Below are 16,389 nucleotides of genomic sequence, written 5' to 3' on the forward strand. Positions count from 1 at the left end.
GTTTTAACCTTGGCTGTGCTAAAGAAAGTGCCAGCGCAGTTCAAACTATCGGGGATAAGCTTTTATACAACTCTCCATAATAGAACATGAAGCAGTTAACGGTGCATTTCGCTGTTCAGCGCCCCACCTTGACAACGAGACATACAAAGAAATGGATCGCATTCATTATTTTGCGCTATTGACTGTGTGTTTAATTTGTGGGTTGATCGTTGGGCTAATTTAGTGTAGTTTCTCGTTTTCCCCTTCTATGCGACACCTGTTTTGGGGGTAGTGACTTATACAAGCACCGTCAGATTTCTTGATAGCCTGAAATAATCGATTACAACCCATGAAATCGAGAGATTGGGAAAGTGGAATAAATCATAACAAACAAAAAAAAAACGAAGGTGAAGTCCTTCAGCCGCCTGGCTAGACGACTGCAACTGGAAAGGGAGAGAGTAGTGGGGGCGCCGCCGAAGCTCTTAGGCGGATCTCGTCTGCAATTCTGCCGCTTTATACATTATTCATGCGACCTGATTTTTTGGAGTGTAATTGCCCTCGCAGCGGGAGGTAATCGGTATTGTGAGCGTGCTTGTGTGAGTGGGAGCGCGTCGCCGGTTACCGATCTGCAGAAAGGGCACGAGACCTCCAGACGTAGGGAATTAGAAACAGACCTCTTTGGGGAAAATAGACGTCTATTGATTTTTTTCTCTTGTCGTTTGACAAATCTACGTCAGCCATCCCTACAAGTCCGAGATCAGAACAGTCATCTGTTGCTGCTACTGCCTTGAATTGCCGGGAAATAAGATTCACAAGTAGTTCTTTAGGAGAGTCTCCGATTAATCCGGGCATGGATTCCATATCATTTCCAGACTGGTGAGCATATTTTATACTTCCACGACTATTAAATCATTGGTACTGAAGTCGAATCAAAATGGGAAAACGACTGTTGCCACTACTGTTGCTATTGTCTTTCCATGTTCAAACACCGAAGGGAAGGTGTGCGAAATTCTGCTATCGACGACTGACAGTTTTCTGAAATATACATTTAATTTCTGTATATCCTGTGAAATGGATCTATCAAGACGTTTGCATTTGTGACATTAGAGATCAGAAGCAATACTCAACGGATGCTTAAGATTTGTCATTGCCTCTTGACAGAAACCTGTAACTGAAGACAAACGCTGATGATGGGAGATGTCAGTTCAATTGATCTGGATTTTGAACCTCACGGTCGACCTCGTTCGTGCACCTGGCCTCTGCCTTGTCCGGAAGATTTTCCCGGAGAGGATGAAAACCTAGGTTTCCCCTTGCCTACAATAAAGGTGGAGCCCGACTGCGTTCCTGCTTGCAGAGGCGAGAGAAATGGAGGTGCTCCGATCGAAATGAAACACCCAACCGGCGTCCTTGCTCCATCCACCGGCTCTCTGTCGTACATGAGTGGCGGAGCGCTGGATGTAGCTGGTCAGCTGCGCAAAGCCAAGTCCTCGCGCAGGAACGCGTGGGGAAACCAGTCGTACGCGGACCTCATCACGCGCGCCATTGAGAGCAGCGCGGACCGAAGGCTGACGCTGTCACAGATCTATGACTGGATGGTCCGCTACGTCCCTTATTTCAAGGATAAGGGCGATAGCAACAGCTCAGCTGGTTGGAAGGTAAGGTTTTGTATGCAAAAACGTGATTCATTTTATTGGTGACTTAAAATCGGAAATTATTAACAAGTCACAGGCTCCTATGTTTGTTGCAGTAATTTGATAATAAACGGGAATCAGAGTCATCACCCCTATATTTCAGTACGAAGTTTTGCTGAAAAGGTTTCGCCTGGACGAGTCGACGTGTACAGATTTTTTTCTGGCTTTCTAGTTGTGAAGAAAGTTCTCTACACTTTCCTGACTTATTTTGACTGCAGTTGCCGCAACGTTGATGTAACTTGGACCAATTTCGGCGTAAGATTTGACATCTTTGCAGCAAGGAAAGTCCTACATTTGAGCATAAGATTGCAGTGCGTTTACCAAATTCGAATTCCTCGTAATGAAATACTTACATTATGAGCAAAAAGAATGTTATGTTTGTCAGCCAAAAGCTTTTGAGATAAAACCAGTCTGATTGTAATGTTGGACTCGTAAACTTCTTTATTTTTAATAGGGTCGATGCACTGATTCCTTCACAAATTTTAGGCTCGCAGCTAAGGAACACTGCGGTTAATTTAACAATGCAGTTTACTCCGAAGTGAGACCTTTGCCGGCTTGGAGCTATTAATCCATTTTAATCTGTTTTTCACTCCGCAATGTGCAACAAAGACTTGTCTCGCCCCTCTGCTCAACACTTGTTTGTTGTTTGTTTATTTGTTCGTTATGTTTGTTCATTGGGAATATACTAACTTTCATCCATCAACCCATCGTGAGTCAGCCCCTGGTAGGAGGGTATGAGGGTGATTTGTTTTTAGGGAACTGGATGCTTTAGTGACTTACTAAGTGGTGCAGTCTGTCATTAACCTGGAAGAAAATGACTAAGGGGAATGCTGTAGCCTGGCTGCAGTGGGGCTGTCTTTGTAGATGCCCATTACGGTGGTTCCCCTTGCATTATCAGCCCGGAGGACTGTTTTTGGGCATGGTGCCCTGTGCTGGGCCCATGTGTTTTTGACACTTTTTAGATGGAGAGCACCAATAACATCTATGTAATTTGCTTATCTCTCTCTATTAATTTATCTATCTACCATTTATTGGAACCTTGGTTGTGAGTTGCATTGTTATATTTTGTTCCGGATTTGTCTTGTGACTTTAGGCCTGAGGCTGTCGTGAAGAAGCTAGAGTGGCTCCTTAAACTGCCACTAGGGCTTTCAGTCCTGTCAAGAAGGAGGTCATTAATGTCTCCCCAGTGACTCAAGGAGTTTGCTCTTCTTACAGTACAGTCGCTCTGGCTGAGGTTCAAGTCAGCGCCATGTCATTTTGGCCCGGAATTCCTTATTTTCCAAAGTTTTTTACAGCCAAGAATCCATCTCTCTTCAGTCTTTTGGGGCATATTGAAGCTGGGGTATTGGATGTACAAGCACATTTACATATTCATGTCTGATGTTGAAAGATGTTTCGAGACCCTGTGCTAGCTAACTTGGTAACAATAGTAACTAACTTAGTAACTGCAAACTTGGTAACAATTCTAAAAAATGAAAGCATTAATTATAGAAATTTGACAATTTTTTTTGCATGGGGAGAGGTGCGAGACGTGACGTATTAGAAGCTCAGTGTAATGGCTCCTGTTTAACCCTGTCTGGGTGTGAGTCGTCTGTTTAGCCCTGTCCTCGGATAGCCAAAGGAACAGCCGTGCGCCTGTCCTGGGATAGCACAGAGGGGTGTTGCATCTTTTGCTGGGGGGGGGGGGGGTTATTCACTAAGCAGCTTTGGAGGGGGACAGGCCCGGAGGCCCGAGCAGTGCCGTGGGAGGCGGTTTCCTCACCGTGGTGAGTGTCAGGGTGGAGGCTCACTGCACGCTGCACAGACATGTTTGCATTAGTGCTACATCTTGCAGTTGAATCATTTAAAGCCAATTTTAATGCAGAGTTCAATGTAATTTCCCCCAGTTTAAAATATATAGCATGGGCTGATTATCATGATGGTTTGACCCAGCCACCTGTTTACTGCTGGTTTCAGTCTTGACCACTTCAAGTGGTGGGTGTGTGTCTGTTCATGTGTTTGACAGTGTGTCTGTGTGTGTTTGACAGTGTGTGAGACAGTGTGTCTGTGTGTGTTTGACAGTGTGTGAGACAATGTCTGTGTGTTTGACAGTGTGTGAGACAGTGTCTGTGTGTGTTTGACAGTGTCTGTGTGTTTGACAGTGTGTGAGACAGTGTCTGTGTGTGTTTGACAGTGTGTGAGACAATGTCTGTGTGTTTGACAGTGTCTGTGTGTTTGACAGTGTGTGAGACAGTATCTGTGTGTGTTTGACAGTGTGTGAGACAATGTCTGTGTGTTTGACAGTGTCTGTGTGTTTGACAGTGTGTGAGACAGTGTCTGTGTGTGTTTGACAGTGTGTGAGACAGTATGTCTGTGTGTGTTTGACAGTGTGTGAGACAGTGTCTGTGTGTTTGACAGTGTGTGAGACAGTGTCTGTGTGTGTTTGACAGTGTGTGAGACAGTGTGTCTGTGTGTGTTTGACAGTGTGTGAGACAGTGTCTGTGTGTGTTTAACAGTGTGCGAGACAGTGTCTGTGTGTTTGACAGTGTGTGAGACAGTGTGTGTGTGTTTGACAGTGTGTGAGACAGTGTGTGTGTGTGTCTGACAGTGTGTGAGACAGTGTCTGTGTGTTTGACAGTGTGTGAGACAGTGTCTGTGTGTGTTTGACAGTGTGTGAGACAGTGTGTCTGTGTGTGTTTGACAGTGTGTGAGACAGTGTCTGTGTGTTTGACAGTGTGTGAGACAGTGTCTGTGTGTGTTTAACAGTGTGCGAGACAGTGTCTGTGTGTTTGACAGTGTGTGAGACAGTGTGTGTGTGTTTGACAGTGTGTGAGACAGTGTGTGTGTGTGTGTCTGACAGTGTGTGAGACAGTGTCTGTGTGTTTGACAGTGTGTGTGTGTGTCTGTTCATGTGTTTGACAGTGTGTGAGACAGTGTGTGAAACAGTGTGTGTTTGTGTGACAGTGTGTCTGTGTGTGTTTGACAGTGTGTGAGACAGTGTGTGTGTGTCTGTGTGTTTGACAGTGTATGTGTGTTTGACAGTGTGTGAGACAGTGTGTGTGTGTGTGTGTGACATAGAGAGACTCAGTTTAGTTTTAATACTTTTCAGTGATAATTCAGGCCAGGCATCTTTCCAGGGCTCTTCAGATATCTTGCTTCCGCCTTAATTATAATTCATAGTGCCGGCTTGTCTGCTCAGCTTAAATGGATTCCACACATCATTTCATTGGTATTTGTATGTGAAATCTAGGCATTGAATACAGGTCAGTATAAAGTTTACATGTTCTTTAAAATCAATGAATATCATGCATTCAAATAATCATTTTGCATTTATTTGCAATTTGGTGACCAACAAAGGCGACGGTCCGCATATGTGTAATTTTGATAAAGTTAAACTGAATAAGCGAACAGACCTTACTTGGATAAGCGTACACCCACTTAGAAGAGCCATTATTAAAAATGTTCATTCCAGGAATGATGGACTGCCTTCCATTTACAGTGTCAGTAACATGATGTTCAAATGTAATGATTGTGATTAGCCCTGAATAGATAATCTTCCTTTATAAGGTGGTGCATTTCAAAGTAGAGATTCTAAAAAGATCTTCAGAGTGAAGCTGTGACAAGCCATAGATCAGGAGATGGGCGCAAAGTGATTTCAGAGGATTTAAATAGCCCTTGGAACTCTGTCAAGAGAAGCATTAAAGAGCGGCTCGCCCATGGTAGCATGCAAACTTCTCGTAGACAGCGTCATCCTGCGAAAATGAGGAGAGAGAGAAAGTAGGGAAGACTAAGGCCTTTCTGTTAATGGTCAGTTACAGTGAAATCACAAGCCAAGGACAGAACCTGTACTGAAAACAGCCACAGTACACGGAGACTCACTGTATACAGAAACGGCTCACTGTATATAGAAACGGCTCACTGTATGCTCACCGGGGGTCCTGGAATCGTGCACAGAATGGTTTTGCTGTCCAATAAAACCATGATAGAACTTCTTGGTCTCAAGGGAAAATGTCATATCTGACTAAACCAAACGCAGTGCATCACTCAATAAATGCAGTGTCTAATGTAACGGTGGGAATTTCGCCTCATCAGCCGTTTATGGTCTTTTGAGGAGAACCAGGTAGTGTCCAACGCCAAAGTTTAAGGGAATCTTGTGCCCTCTCCTTGAAAACGGAAAGGAGGAGAAATACAACATGGAAAACACTGCGAGTTTTACAGGGATCGTTTGACAAATATTATAAATGTCACTATGTCTAACTGTGGTTTGCTGGTGCAATCGGATAGTTACCCAGTGGTTTGTTGACTTATACATCCTCTTTGTTTGCTTTTTTTATTCATTTTCTGGCTCTTAAAATTTGATTTCCAAAAATGTATCTCACTCCTCTTGGGTTGGGGGAGTCAAATTGTGCCTCTGCTTTATCAGTATGGAGTCCTGTGTACACCATCTCGCCACGTTTGTGTGTGTGTGTGTGTGTGTGTGTGTATGTGCATGTGCCCGCACCACACCATTACTGTATTTTTACCATTCATCAAGAAAGGAAACCATCTGCGTTTCTCGGGGCTGCTGGGAGTTGGTTATTTGTGCTGCTGAGGACTGATCACCTTTTATACACAAGGCAGGCTGAGGACTGCTCACCTTTTAATCATTTGTGTTTCACCTGAGTTACTCTTAGGTTTTGTTCCAGCTCTCTTAGCCTCAACTGCTGTGTAGTCATGTGAATGTTTTAGCTGGACTGGAGTCTGAGCGATGAGTACGTCAGGATCCTGGGTGTGGGGGGGGGGGGAATGCCGTCACCGAGTACATAGAATGGACCACTGACGTGTACCTGGTAGTCATGGAAACAGAGATGAGGGTGATACAGGGCTGTTTCAGCTGGAACACCTGTTTGTTAATTTTTCCTTTTAAGTTTATCTTTTTAAGCACATGTACAGTGAAGTGTCTGCCTTTGGCTGAGGTTCAGCTGCTTTGGCACATGGTAAGTCTCCGTGAAAATGGGCTCTGCAGTCGGGGTACCTTACCACATGCCGCCCAGAAAGATGCACACTTCTCGTGCTCAGCTGTCCACCCCCAGGCCTCCCACACTCACCTCAGTGTTTTCATCTCTTTTATTGTCCATCACTGTTGTTTTTACACCCTTTTTGGTTTGGTCCATGGTTGACATGCTTACAGCAGAGCGGGTTTTGAGCCTGCAGTATTGCCTATTAGTTGTGAGAGTTACTGCAGTCTGATTATTAGACTGATTCTTAGATTGGAGCTGATTGGAGCAGTGACTAGCTGGATCTGGGTAGTCATGTGATCCTGGTCATGTGAACAGCGTGAGGTGCCTGACTTATGGAAATCGGCCTTGTGTGTGTGTGTCTCAGCTGTTGTGTGAGAACTCTCAATATTGAAACAGTCAGTTGTGTGACGACTGCATTTGCAATTCATGAACAGGCTTTTGATTAAGGCCTAGAATCTCTGTAGCCGCTGGAAGGCACAGAATCTCTGCATTTATTCTTGCGGTCCTGCAGGCCGCTGGGTCTTCTGCTTCCCTCTGCCATGCCTCCCTTTTGTTTCTCATCCTCTTTGTCCTTGTCCAAGTGGGAGTGAGGTCATTTTTGGACGCACGTACTGGATAAACTTCTCCTACTCGCTGATTGTGGAATGGGACCCCCCCCCCCCCACCGCTCCATGCCGATTGTGAAATGGGACCCCCCCTGTTGGAGTCTCTCGCAGAGGTTCCACCTCCACCATGACTCGTCAGTCCACTTGGGCCTGACGGTCTGGCTCTGGTTATTTTGTCAGTGACTATGGGGTAGGGATTTATGGCAGGGAGGGGGGGGGGCTGGGATGGGTACCGGCGTGTGGCTGTGGTTTCCTCCGGGCAGAACTCTTCCTGATGGCTCCAGCACAGCGGCATGGAGACGCTACACACCTCCGTCCCACATTACAGCTTGCATCCCTTCCATTACTATCATTGTGGATCCTATTGTTGCTCTAGTGATGTTCCTGCATCCATAACTTCTCTATCGCTCCCACATTTTCAGACTCGGCGCCCCTGCTTTTTCTCTTCCTCTTTGTCTGTTTTGCTACTTTCTCCATTTCTACTCTGACTGGGTCTCTTGGGGAAGGATAGTAGACAGGAAAAGTGGCTTGCTTCCATGGCAACAAGAACCCTCCCTCTCTATTCTGTTTCCTTAGCAACCGATAGCTTGACATTGTGGTGATGAGCATGCCCAGTACAGCAGGGCTGATAGAGCAAGGAATGTGTGCATTTCAGTATGTGGCTTTTCTATCCTAAAGCATTTCTGTGTCGTATATATATATATATATATATAAAATGAATAAGGATAGAGATGATCATTTGTATTTATTTTTTGACAATGCCATGTGTTTTGTTGTCAGATATGTACCTGGGATTTGCAGGCACCCACACATATAAAGCCCACTTCCTAGTAGGCTATACCGCAGTCAGAGTCGTAACTGTGCTGAACACGTGGCTGAGAGTGCAGAAGTGCATTGTTTGCAGTTCCTGTGGGATTAGTGTTTCTGCTGTGTCATTATCAAGGATTGACGGCTTGTTTACTGCTAGTGTAGAGCCAGCTGAAAGGTGACAGTGGACACTTCTGCATATGAAGTAGCAGCTTGATGCTCATGCCATGTCGGTCAAGGGTGTTAATTTTTATTTTGCCAACCAGTGGTAATCCTCTCAGCACTTCTGAAATGAGGCAGCCCCGCAGTACGGGGTGAGCGGCTGGACAGGAAGTGGCACGCTGGCCGTGAAACAGCCACTGAAACACCGTTGGCTTCCTTAGCAATGCCCAGCCGCTCTTAATGGCCTCCCGTGCATCTGTTGTTACAGCAGAGTCCCACACTGGACCTGACTGGACCAAGTTCACTGTTATTGTCTTTTAGACTAAGCTTTAAACCAAGAAGAAAACCTCATAACATCTTAATAGCTTTTCAGAATCCCAAAGCATTCCATGATTAACACGGTGTGAAAGCAACCAAACCGCACTGAAATGTTCCCAGAATCAGTCTAACAAAGGAAGATTCATTTAACAAAAGAATTTCAAACAGAACTGTCAAGAGGAAGAGAATGACAGCTACACAAACAAGGGGCATGTGTAAGAGACTCAAGTGCAGAGAGAAATGGGAGCAATGGAGGAATAAATGGAGAGAGAGTGCGTGATAGGAGAAGGAGGCTTTTGGGCATTGCCATTCTAGTGCCCATTATCACGCCATCATTCAGGGCCACTCAAAGCTTGGCTCAGGCTTGCTGGTTGGGTGCCAGATTTGCACCGTGGTCACAGCACCACTGAAGGCAGGTGCCATGACAGGCAGGCATTCCTGTAATTTAAGAGGTCCTCATCCCCAGCCTCTCCAGGCCTGGCCAGACAGCCGTGCTGCATTTAATCAGCTCAGCTTGTTGTGCTGACTTTTATATGAGGTTGCGGTTGGTACAGTTTGAGTTTGCATCATTTATTTCGAGGACCATTTGCTACTTCACGGCCAAACTGCAGGATTCACAGCTTCAGTGCTGAGCTTACATGGAAGGTTTAGTGTTTAAGGATGGTAATAGATTATCATACTTTTATTTGTCATTTTTGTGAGTTTGAGCATTGGTGTTTAGGGAGCTGCAATGATTTTCTGGGTACACAGTTCCATAAACTCAGTAACAGCTGAATGCTAAGACTTGGCCACAAATGCCGGACTACTGAGATTTCTGCAACAAGCAGCCGTGTGTCGGTTATTTGTGCTGTGGGGAGAGCCGTCCGTCTCGTTCTGCCGTGTGTCGGTTATTTGTCCTGTTGGGGAGAGCCGTCCGTCTCGTTCTGCCGTGTGTCGGTTATTTGTCCTGTTGGGGAGAGCCGTCCGTCTCGTTCTGCCGTGTGTCGGTTATTTGTCCTGTTGGGGAGAGCCGTCCGTCTCGTTCTGCCGTGTGTCGGTTATTTGTGCTGTTGGGGAGAGCCGTCCGTCTCGTTCTGCCGTGTGTCGGTTATTTGTCCTGTTGGGGAGAGCCGTCCGTCTCGTTCTGTCGTGTGTCAGTTATTTGTCCTGTTGGGGAGAGCCGTCCGTCTCGTTCTTCCGTGTGTCGGTTATTTGTCCTGTTGGGGAGAGCCGTCCGTCTCGTTCTGCCGTGTGTCGGTTATTTGTGCTGTTGGGGAGAGCCGTCCGTCTCGTTCTGCCGTGTGTCGGTTATTTGTGCTGTTGGGGAGAGCCGTCTGTCTCGTTCTGCCGTGTGTCGGTTATTTGTGCTGTTGGGGAGAGCCGTCCGTCTCGTTCTGCCGTGTGTCGGTTATTTGTGCTGTTGGGGAGAGCCGTCCGTCTCGTTCTGCCGTGTGTCGGTTATTTGTGCTGTTGGGGAGAGCCGTCCGTCTCGTTCTGCCGTGTGTCGGTTATTTGTGCTGTTGGGGAGAGCCGTCCGTCTCGTTCTGCCGTGTGTCGGTTATTTGTACTGTTGGGGAGAGCCGTCCGTCTCGTTCTGCCGTGTGTCGGTTATTTGTCCTGTTGGGGAGAGCCGTCCGTCTCGTTCTGCCGTGTGTCGGTTATTTGTCCTGTTGGGGAGAGCCGTCCGTCTCGTTCTTCCGTGTGTCGGTTATTTGTCCTGTTGGGGAGAGCCGTCCGTCTCGTTCTGCCGTGTGTCGGTTATTTGTGCTGTTGGGGAGAGCCGTCCGTCTCGTTCTGCCGTGTGTCGGTTATTTGTACTGTTGGGGAGAGCCGTCCGTCTCGTTCTTCCGTGTGTCGGTTATTTGTGCTGTTGGGGAGAGCCGTCCGTCTCGTTCTGCCGTGTGTCGGTTATTTGTGCTGTGGGGAGAGCCGTCTGTCTCGTTCTGCCGTGTGTTGGTTATTTGTGCTGTTGGGGAGAGCCGCCTCTCTCTCTTTCCTTATCTCTGCTCCTGTCTCTGTCCCTGAGGTACATTTAGATCTGCAATTCTCAAACCAAGGGCAAGTTTTGAAAGGGTCGCAAGGCAGAGTTGGAAATGTAAGCGTTTTAAAACCAGCAAACTCCTACACTGATCCACGATCAGATTTCCCAGTCCCAGTCCTAGAATTAACCTATATAAACGAGTTTTGGGTCTGAAAATGCTTAACGTAAAACTAGTGAACACTCAACCAACCCAAGAAGCCAAACCACAGATGCTTAATTTAAAATTCACTGGCACATCCAATCAGATTGGTGTGCTAGGCATTGATTGGTGTATCTTGCACTGCGTACTTGATCATAGAGCTAATTTAAACCTATACTTGATGTAGGGTTGCGACTGAGCTGGCACTGTAAAGATTGGGTCACGGTTGTGAACCACTCATTTTGATTACCATATCAGTGTACACAGTTACCGGGATATATGTCTTCCTACAACCAAATGATGTTTTCCTTTGCCGACTTGTTTTTTGCAGACTAAGCTTTGTTTAGTGCGCAGGGGTGTGATGGTCCTAAAATGAGTGTTTTTTTGTTTTTAAAGCTTCCTATATATAGGATCAATATATAACAATATGGGGTAGAACACTAGCCTAAGAAACCACAGGCCAGACAGATGCTCTTCCAAAATCAATAGTTTTTATTTGTTGATTGGATGTTGGCTTTTTTCCATACATAGTGGATGACGGGGGCTCGGACCATAGCTTTCCAATGTGTGTGAAGGTCTGATTCTCACAGAAGAATTATGCACTAAATTGAATGAAATATTTTCCCAATGTTGTGTTGTCTGTCATTCTGGAGGTCGTGACCTCTTGACACGCAGTGGCCCTCCATCACCTGGATTCGACATGCCCGTCTATTAAAGATAGTTGTAATTATAATGAATTTATGATCTTTTTCTCTTCTTCCTGGTGCAGAACTCCATCCGCCACAACCTGTCGCTGCACACCCGCTTCATTCGGGTGCAGAACGAGGGCACGGGCAAGAGCTCCTGGTGGATGCTGAACCCGGAAGGCGGCAGGGCAGGCAAGGCGCCCCGGCGGCGGGCCGGGTCTGTGGACGGCGAGGCCCGCTACCTGAAGTGTAAGGGGCGGATTCCTCGCAGGAGGATGGTAGGAGGGGCAGGGCCTTGCCCACAGGGCTCCCCGGAGCATGGCAGCCCGGCGGGGGCAGTGGCTGCTGGGGGAGGTACCATGGGAGGTGCTGTGGGTGGAGCTGCAGGAGGCAGTTCCATGGGATTCGACACATGGTCGGGATTCCCCTCCCGCACGAGCTGCTCCGCACCGCCGCCTGTGAAGACTGAGCCGGAACCACGGGAGCCCGAGGAGGAAAGTCCGGCCTGCTCGGCCTCGCCCCAGGTGTACTGCAGCCCGCATGGGGCCCACTCCCCCGCTCTGGAGGTGCCTGGACAGCTGGCGGCCCTCGCGGGAGCGGTGGCGCTGGAGGAGCCGTACAAGCAGCCCCAGCGGCTCAAGCCTGTTAGCTTCCCATTCCCAGGCCAGGACTCCTACTGCACACCCGTGTACAGACAGTCAACCCCACGGCGCCACTCGCCGATGCAGACCATCCAGGAGGACCGGCCTGCCGGCTTCCATGGTGCCCCCTATGCCAACTCCAGTGCATTGCAGGAGCTACTTGCCGGCGGTCCTCGGTACTGCGGCGAGGATGTGGATGGTGACACACGGCCGCTGATGGGCACCACTGCAGGCGAGCTGGTTCCCCACATCCAGAGCGTAGATGTCAGCCACCGTCAGAGACAGCACGGTGGGCACAGACAGCCTCCCGTCCCCCGTGGGCACGGCCACGCCCACGGCCAGCCCACCCGGAGCCACAGCCTGGTGCACGCTCAGCCCCGACCACAGCAGCTGGCTGCCCAGTTCAGCAGCAGCCACCTTCCCTCCTACAGTCTGAAGGCCCCGAGCTTGTACAGCCCCCCAGGCCATGCCTGTGTGCATGCGGCGGCCCCTGCCAGCCTGCCCCCAAACCCCGCCAGCATGCTGGGGGTGCTGCAGGACTCCTGCCGTTTGGCCACTGCCCCGCACCCTCGCCAGCCGCCCTGTCCCGGAGGCTACCTGCAAGGCGGCCTCGACACTGGCTGTGGGCCTCTCCTGCATGGCCAGGGCATCGGTTATGTCGCACGCCCGGAGCCACAGCATGAGGGCGCTGTGCTGCACGGCAACCTGGACTGCAGCATGGAGTCTGCCTTCCGCAGTGACTTTTCAGACTTCGAGGAGGTGGATTTCAACTTTGACTGCTCAGTCTCCCAGGGGATGGGACCTGGAAGCGGTGTGGGCGTGGGTTTAGGGGTATGGGGGTTCAGCTACCCTCAGCAAGCCCACGGAAGCCAGGGCTGGGTGCCGAGCTGAGGAAGGGGCAGTGTGCTGTGTGTGTTTGTGTGTTTGACCTGGCAAGCTATCCACGGTACTCTCAGTGTCTCCGGTGCCTTTGTGAGTCCGAGTCTCCTGCTGCTTTGCTGGTGTCTGTGCCCCGCCCTCTCCCATGAGAGCGATACTGTGGGGAAATCCTCACTGAGCTGCACCGTCTAACACGTACACTGTATAGTTGGTAGGACAAGCATCTCATCTACTCCATTTCCTTACGCATATTTATTTTAGGAAACCCCAAAATCAGCCTGCATAGCTCACTTGATATCTGTAGCGTTATCTACATGAATACTAAACAGTGACTTATATTTGAATACATGACACACAAAAGAATTTTAAGTATTTTATATAAACCTTCCTCTTACGGTGGAAAATGTACGAATCAGTGGAAGTTTTTACAGATCCTCTGAAGAGTGGATTTTACAGCAAATTCTAAGAAGCATGTCTAAAATCATGCACCACTTGCAATAAAAAATGCTCTCATATGCAGCAAATTTAAATACATGGTCAAATCGGTTGCGTAGCATGTCCTTCTCGTCGGCTGTGTGGCAGCCTTGCTAATGACTATCGGCTCTGACGGGCCCTCCCAGAACTGCCGCCCGGGATCCGCAACCTGAGCTCTGTTTCCCATCTCAATGTCCACATCCCTCAATTGAAATTCAGCACCTCACTTTTAATAAACACTCTTGCCTTGCTGCTGCATTACAATTGCAAATTCAGAGGGGCATTTTTTTTACCTCAGCTTTACACCTACTGAATAGGTTGAGTGAAAGTATGAATCAATTGTCCTGCGGTGTTTTGTGTAGGTGTGTGTGTGTGTGTGTGCGTGCGAGTGTGGGTGTGGACAGAGGCTATTTCATTTGTCCAGAAGGGCAAACGCATGAAAAACAGGCCCCCAGATGCCCTTCCCTGTGGATTTCTGTGAAATCAGTTGCATATGAGAGGAATGACCAGGAGCTGGTACCCGGTAGGGGGGGGGGGGGGGGGGGGGGGGGGACGGTGCCGTCCCTTTGCCGCTTCCTTTGGCCGGCTCCGGGGCGTCTGTTAAACGGCCAGACAGCGCCTCATCACTTAGCTTCTCCGTAATTTACTTCTGTCGCCAGTCTCCTCTGAGTCTCAGTATGGCCAGTATGGATCCAGCCCAGTCCATGGAGTCCTGGCTGTCTGGCTTCCCCCTGACGAATGTGGCCCGATCTTGCTCGAAGGGTGGACCATGCTGTATTGCCCTATTAGCAAGGCGCTTATGAACCAGTAAGAAAAGAAGTGTTAGATAAAGGCTTCAGCTAAACAACTAAATCTAAAAATAATAGCTAGTTTCTGATAGCTGATCTATGCTATGTGCCTGATAGCAGATCTATGCGATGTGCCCTTTGAGCTGGACCCTCACGGCTCTTTTTCCATAATTTTATTTTGCCATATGTGTGGATTCTGTCACTCCCAGTAAAGCAGCTCATTCCCACGTGTGACAGATTTGGCTTCCCTGCCACCAGAGCCTTCAGCAGGCTGCAGAGATCAGCACTACCCAGACACAGAGCGCAGGTTATACACACGGTGCTGTTACCTATATATACTTAGACTGCTCTGGATTACGCATCTTGTTCCAGTTATTTGCAAGGCTGTTCTGATGCCACAGTACAGTGTGACCTGCTCACTGACGCATGGTTTTCTGAATTTAAAAAAAAACACAGGAAATTCCAGCAGTAGACTAATTGTAAATTAAGTTATTGAATTATTCTGCAAGTCTTTCATTGTCTTCTAATTTTTATCATGGGAAGACATTTCTAAATTGCAAATGTGTGTTATCCCTTCTTGGCCAATTTAACAATGAGGATCGATCTTGCTGACATTCAGATCAGAAATGATCACCTGGTGATGATGTCAGATCAGAAAGTGTGCGGCCTGACCTGTCGCCTGGTGATGATGTCAGGCATACAGAATATTCTGCTCTCTCCACCTTCGTGCATTTTCAGGTGCACACACGTGTGGAGCTCATTGATATCTGAGTATGCAAACAGGCTGTTGGCAAGTCCATTTCCACATTAAAGGTCTTGGCTCTCTGGGATTTAGAATCAGCCAGAAAGTCGAGTGCTGTGCTGGCTGTTATTATCGCCCATTACCGAGGTGAGACAGCGGTTACATTAACTCACCTCAATGAGATTAATACCACGACTCTGCCTGCTCAGAGCTCTTCTTCATTTCTTGCATTTTGTGTTTTCCTGAGAGTTGACGAATTTCACTGTGACTCTGGAAGGTTGGGTTTTAATCACCCGGTAGCCCATTCCTGCCTGCGTTGCTGTACATTGATTTACAGGGAAGAGTTCTGGAATACTTAAACTCTGTCTCTGTGTCTGCAAAGCGATGTCTGCATATTCCTATACATATACAAGTAATAGTTTGCTGCATTTATCATTCTGCTCTTTGCCCTGTCTAGGTCTCTTTCCTCTCTGCTTCTATGCTCCTGTGTCTCAGCTCTTATTTTGTAAAAAAATATATATAGAAAATATTGTATAATTTCAAACATAAAAATATTCTCTGTTGGTTGTTTTTTAGAATGTATTTGGTCATATGGTGAATTAAATAAAAGAAAAAAGTTGGGTTGTGTGTGTGTGTGTGGGTGGGTTTGCATAGATCACATCTGAGGACCAAATTGTCCCCAAAGTGTGGTAAAACCTGAACCTGTTGTTGTGTTACGATTGACGTTTTCCCCATAGAAATGAATGGAGAGTCCCCACAAAGATATAATTACAATCCCGTGTGTGTGTGTGTGTGTGTGGTGAGGTTGCTATGGTGACGGCTGTTGCTGCCCTGTGGGGGCCGGGCTGTCCCTACCTACTTACTGTGCCCCACTAAGACTCTTCGAGGGGATGCAGGCGGACAGCTCTGCACCACCAATGTCTCAAGGTAAGGACTGCAAGATGGTGGAAAATCACTCAAAGGCATTTTTCGTTCTTTGCCGATTTTTGTTTTCGTTTGCTGTCTTCATTTCTATGTCTGTTAGATTAGAATATCAAGCACTAACATATGAATCATACTCAGGTATTTGGTGAGCACAGAGTGCAGATGCTGAGCTCTAAGCAAATCATTCAAACCATTCCAGTGATCTGATATGTACTTAGCTGCTTCTCTGCAGGGATGTCTTACCCTGCTTCTGAATCGTCTTCCCCAAAGTGCCGGTACGTAACGGCAGAGCCCCAGGGTTAGGGGGCTGGTGCAGGGCAGCGGCTGAGCAGAGTGCTAAGCGAAGCATCAGTCTTCCACATGGTGAAGATCTCGCTGCATGCTGCCGGGGTCGGGGGGGGCTCCTCTCTGGCAGGGCTCCTGTCTGGCACGGCTTGTGCCTCCATTCCCAGGGCTGCTCGCTTGGCGGAGGTCCGCTGCTGCCGATGTGCTGCCTCGCCTGCTCCTCCTCGACTTTCCAGGGGGAGGGACTCTCCTCAGATGACCTCATATTCC

At 48.0% G+C, this 16,389-nt stretch overlaps 1 protein-coding gene across 1 annotated transcript; it reads left to right on the forward strand.

Annotated features, from left to right (window-relative positions):
* The first annotated feature begins 40 nt into the window (after window positions 1–40).
* Window positions 41–13,759, forward strand: LOC125718861 (forkhead box protein O6-like). Its single transcript, XM_048993085.1, has 3 exons — window positions 41–855; window positions 1,141–1,634; window positions 11,470–13,759. The coding sequence occupies exons 2-3, from the start codon at window positions 1,167–1,169 to the stop codon at window positions 12,916–12,918; spliced, it is 1,917 nt and encodes a 638-aa protein (XP_048849042.1). The 5' UTR covers window positions 41–855; window positions 1,141–1,166; the 3' UTR covers window positions 12,919–13,759.
* The last annotated feature ends 2,630 nt before the right edge of the window (window positions 13,760–16,389 follow it).

This window comes from Brienomyrus brachyistius, chromosome 23 (assembly GCF_023856365.1).
Source record: "Brienomyrus brachyistius isolate T26 chromosome 23, BBRACH_0.4, whole genome shotgun sequence".
NCBI classification, from domain to species: Eukaryota; Metazoa; Chordata; class Actinopteri; order Osteoglossiformes; family Mormyridae; genus Brienomyrus; species Brienomyrus brachyistius.